Source organism: Lichenostomus cassidix, chromosome Z (genome assembly GCF_008360975.1).
Source record: "Lichenostomus cassidix isolate B80296 chromosome Z, HeHo_3.0, whole genome shotgun sequence".
Lineage (NCBI taxonomy): Eukaryota > Metazoa > Chordata > Aves > Passeriformes > Meliphagidae > Lichenostomus > Lichenostomus cassidix.
In genome coordinates, this window is record NC_139511.1 from 2966265 (window position 1) to 2978481 (window position 12217).

General features: G+C 53.0%; 1 protein-coding gene across 2 annotated transcripts; it reads right to left on the bottom strand.

Moving 5' to 3' along the window:
• Positions 1-7908: 7908 nt before the first annotated feature.
• LOC146424229 (uncharacterized) lies at positions 7909-12217 on the bottom strand. Of its 2 annotated transcripts, none has more exons than XM_085042417.1 (2): positions 12125-12217; positions 7909-9233 (listed from the first exon to the last, which is right to left on the bottom strand). In XM_085042417.1, the coding sequence occupies exon 2, from the start codon at positions 9128-9130 to the stop codon at positions 8120-8122; it is 1011 nt and encodes a 336-aa protein (XP_084898543.1). In that variant the 5' UTR covers positions 9131-9233; positions 12125-12217; the 3' UTR covers positions 7909-8119. The 2 variants fall into 2 exon arrangements, with proteins under 2 accessions (XP_084898543.1, XP_084898542.1); XM_085042416.1 differs by lacking the exon at positions 12125-12217 and adding an exon at positions 9489-9559.

Below are 12217 nucleotides of genomic sequence, written 5' to 3' on the forward strand. Positions count from 1 at the left end.
CCCACCGGTGGAAAAAGAAAGATGTCCCCTCCACCCACCATGCTTCTACTCATTGCTGTGACCACGCTTGCTGTCACATCGTGCTGGATCGTGCCGCAACCTAAAGCCAACGTCTGGACCACCTTAGCGAAGACCCTTGGGCAAGACGGACTGTGCCTGGCAATGCACAAAGCGGAGGACCCGATGTCCACGTGCCTCATCTGAATTCCCCTGAGTGAAGGCGAGTTCCCATACTCAGGCACACTTGCGACTTATCCCAGATCGATGATTTGGAATGGCCTGACGGGCATTTCTAATTTGAGAAACTTAGCATCTGAACCCCAGGAAATTGATCTTTTGGGGTCAATGCAAGCAGCCCTGTGTGTGACTTTCGCATCTCAAAATTCGGTTCCTCCAAATTACCAAAGGAATCTTGGCAAGCGGCACTCTGATAGTGTCTTCACTGATAGATATAGCCGCTTGCAAAAACAATTGGCAGTAAAAAAGTACCTAAAATCAGTTTTAACAAAAAGTCAATCTCAAGAACATCAATATGAACTAACCAGGCAATACTGTTTAAGAGACCCGTTCTACATTTATGTAGACAAAAAATACACAGCTGCCAAGTGGTGTAATTCCACTATTTCTCAGGTTATTAATGCCTCAGATCATCCCAAAGCACTGCCAAAGGGAATTTTCCTTATTTGCGGAAACCGAGCGTGGGCAGGAATCCCAGCACGGCCGCTAGGAGGGCCCTGCACCTTGGGGAGATTGGTCACTTTGACCCCGGATAAGAAGAACTTCTAAATCGGGTGAATTCGGTCCAATCAGGCCATCAAAAAAGAGAGATCATTGAATTGCACGAAAATTGTAATGACACTATTATTGTTTGGCCGCGCTCTAAGCGCATTGCTGCTTCTATCCTGCTCCCCTGGTATGGAGCCTACCGGGCTTTAGGAGATATTTCAAAAATAGAATGCTGGTTGGGAAAGCATGCCCGGTTGACCTCAGAAGCCTTTTCCCAGCTCCTAGCAGACGAAAAGGCAGTGAGACATGCCACTCTACAGAATCGTGCAGTGACTGACTTCCTCCTCCTTGTCCACGGCCATGGCTGTGAGGACTTTGAAGGTCTTTGTTGTTTTAACCTCACCTCACACAGTCAGAGCATCTCAGCGTGCATCCAGCAGATGCGAGAACAGATTGAGTCCTTAAAAAAGGAAACAGAGGCTTGGTGGGGAAACATCTTTAAGTCATGGGACATCTCCGGATGGGTAGCCTCGGTGGTAAAATCCATTATTTGGATTGTATTTTATATTATGTTTATTATTATTATAAGCTTATTAATTTTTAAATCTCTATTCATAAAATATTTCATTTCCTCATTAAAAACTAAAAAACGGGGAGATGTTGCAGTGGCTATGGCTCACCTGGGTGCCCCAACCCCCTGGGAGAGAGATGGGGATGGTTCCTGGGCTTGGTACAATCCCAGGACCCCCTACTCTCCAGGCCAGTTGGAAGGCACCCAGGCTTGACAAGGTGTGACAGCCACTCCTCTCCCCCTCCCCCGCTTCCCTATATGGTTTAATTTCTAGAATGTTCTTCATTGCTCATGGTAAAGCAGTTATTTGGTTGGAGTTCTTTTTACGGTATTGTCATTTCTTTGGTTATATAATTTGTCGCTCAAAAATCCCCCTTTCCCCATTTACTCCCCAAATCTCCTCCTTCCCTTTCCCCTCCCCCTATAAAAGTTATTGTACAAGAGTGCCCGGGGCCATTTTGTCGTTGTCTCCAGGACCCCCCAAAACCCCCTCACCCTAATAAACCCTTCTTGGAGCACCATCAATCTGGTCTGTATCTCCCATGTTCTTCGCCAACCTGCAGACAGTACCTGCGCTCCCTCGGAGCCCTGCACTCTCCTGCAGTCTCGCCCTTCTCCGAACTCCCGGGTGGCGGGGCACCCACGGACCCTAACCCCCACAGTGGACTACCAAACCCAGAACATCCTTGAACAACTGCTCATCCTGCTGGCTGGCAAGAGCCCTGTGGAAGTTGTGACAACACTGCTGGACATGCCTCCACGAGCAGACAGGTACCGGCCCCAACAGTCCCCAAGGCTTGTTCCCTCTGGGCAGAGGGATGCCGAGACCCTTTGGCGGCCAGACTCGAGGAATGCTGCAACACACACCTGTGAAGCAAAGCCCTCCATCCCACCATGCTTTCCTCCCCTGCTGGGGCTCATCCAGACCCTCAGCAGGTACTGGAGCAGCACTGGAGCTGTGAGGCTGCTGCAAGGTGCATAATGGCTACCCCTGGGGCTCACCAGCAGCTTCCCTCTTCCCAGTGATGCCCAATGATTTTTGTCGGGCTTTTTTATACCCTTTTTATACGTTTTTATACCCTTTCTCTTCCCTTGTACCCTCTAGACACACTGCTTGTACTTTTGCCCCACATTTATAACTCTTGTAGTCTGGTATTTAGCTTGGTTTGAGGGTCTTGCAAAGTAGAAAGACCAAACATTTATAGTATCTCAGAACTAGAGACTTCCACCTTGGACACAGCCTCCTCTCTGGAACATATATTTGTAAACTAGGCTCTAGTCTCACTTGGGGCGGGGGGAGATAATTAGAATAGGGAGACAATGACTTAATTTATTAAGTTCCTTATTGGGGGATTTTAGGCAAATATGCTAATTTACAAAGTCCATAGAAGTTCTATGCACATTGTACAGAGAATGCTTCTCAGCATGTTCCCACGTTTGATGAATGTGCATCTAGGACCCTATTGAAAACCGAGGTAATATGCCGTTTTCCCTTTTTCAACTGTGTCTGCTTCGTATTTTTACCAGCTGAAAAGGCATAACCAGGAGCTGCTAGAATTCACCAGCTGGGAAAGGAGAGCTGCACCAGGAAAGCAACCTCAACGGGATCAGACCTCTGAGCCACTTTCTGGCCACCTCCTCCACTTTGGCGGTAAGGGCTGGACAGGTGCTTTCTCATGCTCCCCAGTTGTCTCTCTGTCCACCCTCTACCAGGACGAGGCCACAAAGCTCAAATTCCTTGACAGTTGTGTCTTTCATACAGGCAAGAAAGATGTGGGTTCTCCTTCCAGACATGGTAGAGCTCCTGTGCGATCACAGCATGACTCTCAGGAAGGAAGCCCTGGTGGTGCTGCAAAATTTACTGGAACACCTGCATGAGACAGAGACCCGCACCACTGCTGTGCAGCTGGTGCAGAAACTCCGTCCCCACCTAGACGGGAGAAGGCACTGGCTGGGAGTCAGGAGATGGGGGTGACCCCTCCAAACATCCCCCACCAGAGAACAATTTCTGGGGAAGGGAAAAAGAGCTTTTGGGGTGTCTTCCTATTTTAAGAATCCTCTCTTCATTTTAGCATCATCCACCTCCATTTTTGGGAGTGTGTCCCTCCTCTCTTTCAGCATTCCCCACCCTCTTTTTTTAGAATTCTCTTGCCTTCTTTTATGTGCACCCACCTTTTATTTTGGGGTGCCCACCCCACAGTTTTGGGTTTTAGCCCTCCCTCTTTGGGGTGCCCCTTCACTCTGTGCCACTCATCCTCCTGTCCCACACATCCCCAGCATCCCCTAAAGCAGTGGTCTCAGGAATGCTAGACTCCACAGTGACGTTGGACACCCCTCCTTGGTGACACAGGTGTTTCCTTGGCCCTTTTTCGGATACCAAAGCCACCATGTGGAAACGCCATTGCTGTCACCCATCCCTGTCGCATCTCTCATTGTTCCCTGCACCCCTGACAACTCCCATGTCTCTGCACCCCACTCAGGAACAGGACTTTTCTACCAAAATGCCCAGGACCACTCCAAATCCATGCAGCGGCTCTGTCCCCAGCCTCATCACACATGTGAAAATACCCTTTACTTAATCTAATAACCACGATAAAATTTTAATTCTCTTACTTATTTTGTTTCCATCGATAACTGTAGGCACAAATGAGCTCCTATCGAATGTGAGATGGCAGGGGAAACTATCTATGGAAAGCTTTGAAAGCCTAGCCATGCCTGTTGCTGTGGGAGAGAGAAGGCTGGAAAATAAACCGAGGCAGGTGATAGTGGGCTGAAGCTGCCCCCTTTCCTGTTTCTAAGCATAACTTGAGGAACGCAACAGTTTGTCTACGTGCAAGAAAAGAGAAGTGTAACTCAGGAAACAAAAAACATTTACAAATCCCAGTCCGGGAAAGAAAAAGTCGAGAAAACAAGCGCCGGATCCGGGAAGCGCGTCCCGCTCTCAGCGGCCGGGGTTGAGCGCGGCAGGCACAAAATGGCGGCAGGCACAAAATGGCGGCTGGGGCTGAGGGCGACACGCAGAGAACACTGTGTAGGGCTGAGGGCGACACGCACAGAATGGCGGCTAGGGCTGAGGGCGGCACAGAGTGGCAGCGAGGGCGGCACAGAATGGCAGCTAGGGCTGAGGGCGCCACGCACTGAACGCTGTGTGGGGCTGAGGGCGGCAAGCACAGAACGGCGGCCGGGGCCGAGGGCGGCAAGCACAGAACGGTGCGTGAGGCTGAGGGCGCCACGCACAAAACGGTGGCAGGCGCTGAGGGGGAACCTTCCAGCGCGCTCGGCCGCCCCTCCGGCCCCCTGCCCCGCTCCCTGAGCAGCAGGGAGAGGGCTGAACCCCCACTTTCAGCCGCCTGCTGAAATGGACATTAGCAGACACCCGAGCGATTCACCCTGTGGGGCACCTTAGTTCTGTGCACACAGACATCCACAAGCCAGCCTGTAACCCCGGCTAGCAGTGTTTTAATCTTCTGCGAAAATCACACTACGAAAGACCGACGTCTACGAGGCAGACAAAGAAGTCCTGCCACAACCAACCTGACTACAAAAACACACAAAAACCCCTGCGCCTACGGGCGTTTCTCTAAAGCTCCGAAAGGACGCAGCCTCCGTTTATCCTAAACTGCCGGCCGCATTTGCCCTCCTCCTCTCCCCATTGGCTAAGGGACGAGGGAGGGACAGCCTTCCTGAGCCGCCTACTACACATTCCGTCTTTAACATGCATTCTCTTCCGCACATTCTAAGACCATTAAAGTTATCTCTAAGCGCAGCCTGGGCGCCTAAATTAATCCTCTACATCTGTTAAACCTGCGCATTTTCGTCTAAAGTACAGAAGTTCGGACTGTACTTGGTCCTGCAACAAAGAGGCTTGATGTTTGTAAAGAGCCTCACAACCATTGTTCCAGAACCTGATTGTTTGTTTCAGATCTAGTCGTTTGTGAAGAAATTAACACCCATTTCTCCTATCAATCAGGTGCTTCTTAATGAGATTCTTCAGGTGCAGCCTGAACTGACTTTCTGTTCAAGCAACAGGCAAACGCACAGGCAAGGGCTGCTGCTCTGGGACCCATGGAAGGTGGGATTGCAGGAAAAAAAGCAAAGCCCATAAACTATTACAGACAAATAAACCCTGACAAGAACCATCAGATGAAAAAGGCAGAAAATGTGAGCGGAAAAGTGTGAGAAACATGCGTGGGGAAACAGAGGGAAAAATGAAGAGAGAAAAAGGGCAGAAATGTGAGGGGAAAGGTGGGAGAAACACGAGTGGAAAAAGGAAAACGTGAAGGGAGAAAAGGGCAGAAATGTGAGGAGGAAAAAGAGAAACACGAGTGGAAAAAGAAAAACGTGAAGGGAGAAAAGGTCAGAAATATGAGGGGAAAAGTGACAGAAACAAGTGGGGAAAGGTAGGGAAATGTGACCGGAGAAACGGGCAGAGAAAGGGAGGCAAAATGTGTGAGAAACACGAGGGTCGAAAAGGGTGGGAATTGTGAGGGGAAAATTGGAGGAAAGTGAGAGGATAAGCATGACAAACAAAAAGGAAAAATTAGAGAAACGTGAGGGGAAAGAAGAGTGCAGGGTTTTTCTGCTTTGGGGGAAACATTTGCTTAAACAATATTAGGTGACTGATTTACAAACTATATATACTCTCACAGCTGAGAAACCTATTACATGGTAACCTAACATTGTGACTTTTCCACATTTAAGTCATATGAGTTTAATTCCAGTACTTTTCAAATTAGCAGTGAATGTGATTGGAGGACATATTTTGTCCTTTGTCCTGTCATTCAGGGCCCTGGTAAAAATATTGGTAACCTTTCTCTTTTGGGATTTTTGTTGGTTGTCCTCCCTGCTCTTTTTTTGTTTATTTGGTTGGTTGGTTGGTTTGTTTTGTTTTGTTTTGTTTTGTTTTGTTTTGTTTTGTTTTGTTTTGTTTTGTTTTGTTTTGTTTTGTTTTGTTTTGTTAGTTTGGTTGGTTAGGTGGTTTGGGGATTTTTCCTCTGTGGTTTTCTTTACCTTTCCTCTAAGGGCTTTCCAGATGAGATTCCACATACTGTCTCCAGTGGAATCTCCTTGCAGCTCTACACTCATCATTTCAGAGAAGTCCGTAGCGTCTCCCCATGCTCGGGTTTTCCCCACCAGCCGGGCGGTTCCTCCAGGCGGATCCGCGGTGCTTCCCGGGGCTCTTGTCCTATACAAGTCAGGGTGATTACCGTCCCGTTCTCTCGCCGTGCTCCCCGTGGCATGAGATGGCACCTCTTCAGTGACACCCAGCCCCTCCCGCTCAAGGAATTTCCTCCCTTTATCCCCAGATCCAGCCCAGGGAACCCCCGCCCTGCCGAGTCCCCCCGAGGTGCCGCTGTGGCCGCTCCCGGGCCGAGCAGCAGCTGCAGCCCGGCGGGAGCTGCCGGTGGCACCGACCCTGAGCGGGACCTCGGGGCCGGAGGAAGCTGTGGGAGCCTGAGACAAAGAAGCGCGTGAGGGGATAGAGGGGGCGGAGGTGCACGACGGGACTGAGGGGTGACAGAGCGATGGCGGGAGGTGGCGGGGCTGAACGGACGGGGGCGCTGAGGGCAATGGTGGGACTGAGGGGTGTGAGGGGTGCGCGCGATGGCGCTGAGGGCTCTGAGGGCTGGGCTAAGGGCAATGGTGGCGCTGAGGGTAACGAGGGCTGGGCGGCTCAGGGTGATGGGAGCACGGGCAGTCTGAGGGCACTGGGCGTTGTTTGCAGCCGCAGAGCTCTCCCTGCCCACAGCCATCAGCCCGAGCTCGGCAGCTGTTGAAGTTGTGTCAGACACTTGGAGGAGAAGCTTCCATCGCCCCACCCTGACATGGCCGCCTTGCCTGAGGTGGGTCTGCTCGATGGCAATGCTGCGGGCTGCACTGAGAGCTTTCTTGCAGGCTAGAGAAGGAAAGGCTTCATTGATTCAGCTTTAATGGACACGGACCAAGTGTCCCCTCTGAACCTGTTTGCCTTGAACAGAGTAAGCAAAGTTCAAGGCAAAGGTGTGTTCACAGCAAAGGTGTGAGCTCTCTTAGCTTCTTTTAGAGACAGGAAAAATACCAGACTCAAACCTGCTTGTTGAATTCTCTGGAAAATCAGACTTATTCAAGGAAGTACTATCTTGGGATACTTGTGATGTCAGAATGTGCAATTTTTCTGTTAATCATTCATTCAGACATTTGGTAAGCCAGAACCAGTAATGCTCTTACTAATTTTTTTTTTTTAACACAGCTGGTTGAAATAAAATTCCTTGAAATTTTGGGTTCAATCTGGAACAGTGTCTCAAACAGGAGAATATTCATTTGAGGGAGGAACTGATTGCATTTGCACAGTTCCATGGTGGAAATGCACAATGTTCAGCACACAAATCCTTTCATTTCCTCTTCTGTAGTCAAAAGTAAACCACCTGCTTTGGAAGTGCAGCTCAAATGTACGTTTTTGTCATATTTTGCTCAATGTATTTTTTGCATGAGCTGAAAACATTCAGGTGTCATTTGCTTTCTAGCATTCTTTGTAACTGTGGGTCTGAAAAAAGACCACAGGAATTTCTCCCCTCAACACAAAGTAAGTAGCAGAGCATTATAAAGACTCTGTGGCAACATTCATGTTTTGCTTTACATGTAACTTAATTAAACGTGTACTTTGAAATCAGTTTTACCAAGCAGACTTTCAGTTCAATTACAGCACTTGCTCGTTAGCAAACTAGACAAGGGAAGTATTCACAAACACATCTGCAATGCTCTCCTTGTCTGTTATTCCACCTGAGCGAACTCCTTGCAGTTCCAGAGTTACAAAGCAATGTAAGAAAGTCATCAGGAGCTGTATCAGCGTTTAAACGGGCTGGTGCTCCCTGTCCTGGCCCGGAGCAGAGGAGCTGTGGCTGCTGCCCCGGGCACAGGGAGCTGTCCCCGCCGTCTGCTGCGGCTCCTCCGGGGCTGCTCCCGCTCTGCGGGGTTGGGCACAGCTCGGGGACAGCTGGGACTGCCCTGGAGGCTTCTTTGTGATGCTGCAGCTTCCTCCTGCACGCTGGAGCCTGCGGGGCCACCGGCAGGAGTCCTGTCCCGAGACCTGGTGCGGCTGGAGCTGCCGGAGCTGCCGGAGCCGCCGGAGCTGGCGCCGTTGTCCTCTCCGGCAGCGCGGAAGCGCAGCAGCCTCTTGGCCTCCTTGCAGCAGCGGCTCACAATGACGGGGATGAGGCCACTGACCAGCGGTGCCGCGTGCTCCTCGAGGCGGCTCTGCAGCTTCTGGACCAGGATGGCCTCATCCGGACCGTGGAGACACAGATCGTGCAGGATGTCGCTCTCCGCCACCTCCGCCAGCCACCAGCGCTCCCGGAATATTGCCCGCAGCCTCCGGCGCAGCCAGGGCCGCACGGGCTCCAGGAGGTGCTGTGCTTGACGGAGGAGTCCTGCCCACTCCTCGGGCGGGAGGCCACCCACGGACTGCAGCCCCGAGGGCCCCGCCTCGGCCGGGGACAGTGTCCCCTCTGGAGGAGGTGCAGGGGACACCACTGTCCCCTCTAGATGAGGTGCAGGGGACGTTGCAGGGCCACCGGGGCTGTTCTGGTCCGGGTGGCCGGCAGCTCTCTCTGCCTGGCCGCCGGTCTCTGCCGGCTCGGCGGGGGAGGTGATGACAAACTGCACGTAGTCCTGCTCGCCCCGCTCCGAAAACCGGACGGTCTCCGTGGGTGTTCTGCAGAGCGGGCACGAGGGGTTGGTGTTTGCCCAGCGCAGGATGCAGCCCAGGCAGAAGCGGTGGCCGCAGGGCAGAGCAGAAGCCGCGTCATCCCAAGGCTCCTGGCAGATGGGGCAGTTGCTGTCTGTCCCTGTGGCCATTGCTGTGCTCTGCAGTGTGCTGGGGACAGCTGGGCACCGGGAGCTGCTGCCCTCGCTGGTGTCACACGCTGCGGGAGGGACAGGCCATGGTCACTGGCTGCGCCTGGGAAAGGAAAGAAAGGCAAGAAATGCCCAGGGCCTTGGAGAAGGACACCCTCCTGTCTCCCTGAGCCACATCAGCTGCCCCACGGCCACCGCAGGGACACAGGGCTGTCACCCTTGATGCAGCTCCAAGCAGGCAGGGCGGGGAGACAGGAGTGATGGCTCTGGGATGGGCCCTGGCAGCTGCTGTATTCTGTGAATGCAGCCCCCAACACATCACCCAGCACTGGGAAAGGCCAGGCTTCGCCCTGCACACCTCACAGTCTTGCTTGGCAGAAGTCAAGGCTTGGCCCAGACTGGCCCAGGCTCTGCTCATGCCCAAGTGTCATCAGCAATGGAGGTGATGTCACAATCTGCCACTTGTGATGTCACCCTCCACCACCCAGTGATGTCACAATGGGATGTGTTCCCCCTGAGCAGTGCACATTGTCAGGAGAAAAATGAAAATACTCTCTCTTGTTTTCAGCTTCTACATGTCTGTGTTGCTCTCCCGTAGTCACTTGTGTCAGGTACCCATTACTGTGTTTCATCTCTGCTTCTGCCACATTGCCGAGGTGTCCCACGAGCAGGAATGTGGTGGGAGCAGTCTGGACTGCCTGCACCTGGCTGACACCTTCTCCTGCCACTGCCTCTCCCCTTGCAATGCCGGAACTTGGAGGATTTGGGTAATCATGGCCTGCCCTGGATGAGAGGAAGGATCCCCTCCGGCCATAGCTGTTCAGCCTGCTGGACCCAGCTGTGAGAGGAAGCCTCTGCCAGGCACCTAGGCACCCCCAGGGTGCGAGGAACCCCTCTTCATGGTCACCAGGCTGATACCCTGCAGTGGTGCGCTGGGATCCAAGGATGCTCCTTCTGGCCAGGCAGAGCTTCCAGTGGCCCTCATGGCACTGAGACTAGCTGGGGCATTTGGGAGCTGCCAACAGAAGCCAGGAGTGATGCCCAGTTGAACCCCCATTGGACCTGTGATGAGGTAAATTGTCCTTCCTGCCCAGTCTGCATTTGGCATCTGCTGTGCTGCCGGTGTGTGGCTGCAGCGGGATTTCCAGTGGGAAGAGGCATGGCTGATGTGGCTCCAGAGCTCTGGGAGGGAGCCACCCACGGTGGGGCACAACGGGAAGGGGAGAAGGGGCACCAGAAGGGGGAGAAGCCCAGAAACTGTGTGAGGGGAAAAAAATGGATTTCCTTTTCTTTCCTGACTAAAGGGTTGTAGGATCCTTGCAACTCCCGCTGTTGGGGCAGTCCCTTCCTGGGAAGAGAAGACTCCTGGAGGCTGGAGATCCTCCTCTTGGAGGGTGCCAGGACTGCCCAGGCAAGGGGTCCTGCTCTGGCTGGGAGCTGAGGAGCTGCCCCAGGCACAGGGATCTGTCCCCACCAGTTGCTCCCACTCCTCTGGGGGCTGGTCCTGCTCTGTGAGGTTGGGCACAGCTTGGGGACAGCTGGGACCCCCGGAGGGGACTGGCCTCCATTGTACCAGCTTTTTCCTCCACACTGAAGCCTGCAGGGCTGCTGGTGGGAATCCTCTCCCAGAAACTGCTGGATATGGAGCTGCTGGAACTGCTGGAGCTGGGGTTGCCCCTGGCCACAGGGCTGTTGTTCTCGTCCCCGACTACACCAGAGCACAGCAGCCTCTGGGTCTCCTTGCTGCTCTGGGCAACCCCAGCAGTGCTGATGCTGGGGGTCAGTGGGGCTCTGTGCTCGTCCAGCAGAGGCTGCAGGGTCTTCACCAAAACATCCAGTCTGTGGAGGCAGAGGCTGCACAGGATGCAGCTCTGTGTCCTCTGCCAGCCACCACCAATGCCACTACATTCCCTTCAGCCCCTGGCACAGGCAGGATGGCATGGGGACTGGGAGAAAAAAGAAAATACCACTTTCTTATATGAAGCTCCAGCATTTCTGTGTTGGTCCCCTGTGTCACACTTCCCTGGTCCTGCATGTCATCCCTGCTCCCGACACATTGCCAAGGTCTCCTGAGAGCAGGAGTGTGCTGGGAGCAGTCAGCATGGTCTCCCTGCAGCTCAGTGACCCCTCTGCCCCTCACTGCCCTGGCCTGGCCAGTGCTGCCATTTGCAGGACATGGTGGGTGGCCCTGGGTGAGAGTGTCCCCACCCCTGTGGGTTGTACCCCTGCCAGAGGGAGAATCAGAAAGGAAGGGTTTGCTCTGAGCCATCCACTCCCACTGGCATTTGCCCACAGTGCCAGGTCCATCTCCTCTTCCCAAGTCTTCCCATTTCTGGAAAGCAGCACACTGGTGCTCCTCAGAAGCACCAGTGATGGAGCCACAACTGCAGGAAGGAGCTGGAGTTGCTGTCCCTGCACAGTGGGGTACAAGTGCCCTTAGATCTGGAAAGCCCAGGATCCATCACCACAGTCAGCCCTACTATCCCAACATCCCTTCTTTTCTCGGACTGCTGTCATCATTTGGAGTCATCAGCACTTCAAGCACTTCTTTTTTCCAGTGGAAGAGCACTCTGTGTTAGCCTGAGGGCTGCTGCTGTGAGCCCTGTGAGGTTGCAGTGTGCATGCAGCACATGTCTGCCCATGAACATCTCCTCAGCTGACACCTGGGCTCTATTTGCAGAGCTTCTGCTCTGCCTCCCTGGCAGAGGCCATCACACCCAGGCCTTTCAGGCCACTCCCTGCACAAGATTCCTCCCTTTTCGTTTTAACTCTCATCTTCTCTGTGCAGATCCCCAGGATCAGGGGTGATGGGCACAAGGACACTTTTTACCAGGTTTTAGGGCTGTGTGACACTTCTGTCGTGTTTGTCAGTGACACAGGTCCCCTTGGTGCTGTCCAGCTGATGTGGGGCTCCAAATGCAAGAAGGAATTCTCTCTGCCATCTGTTCTGGCAGCAGCTCTTTCACTGGCACAATTACTAAGCCACATATCCACACTGGGAATGCTCCTGAGATAAGGAGACATTTCAAATTACAACATCTTGGTCCCTGCTGGGCATTGCTGGAGGTGTGGCTGGGAGTGTCCATG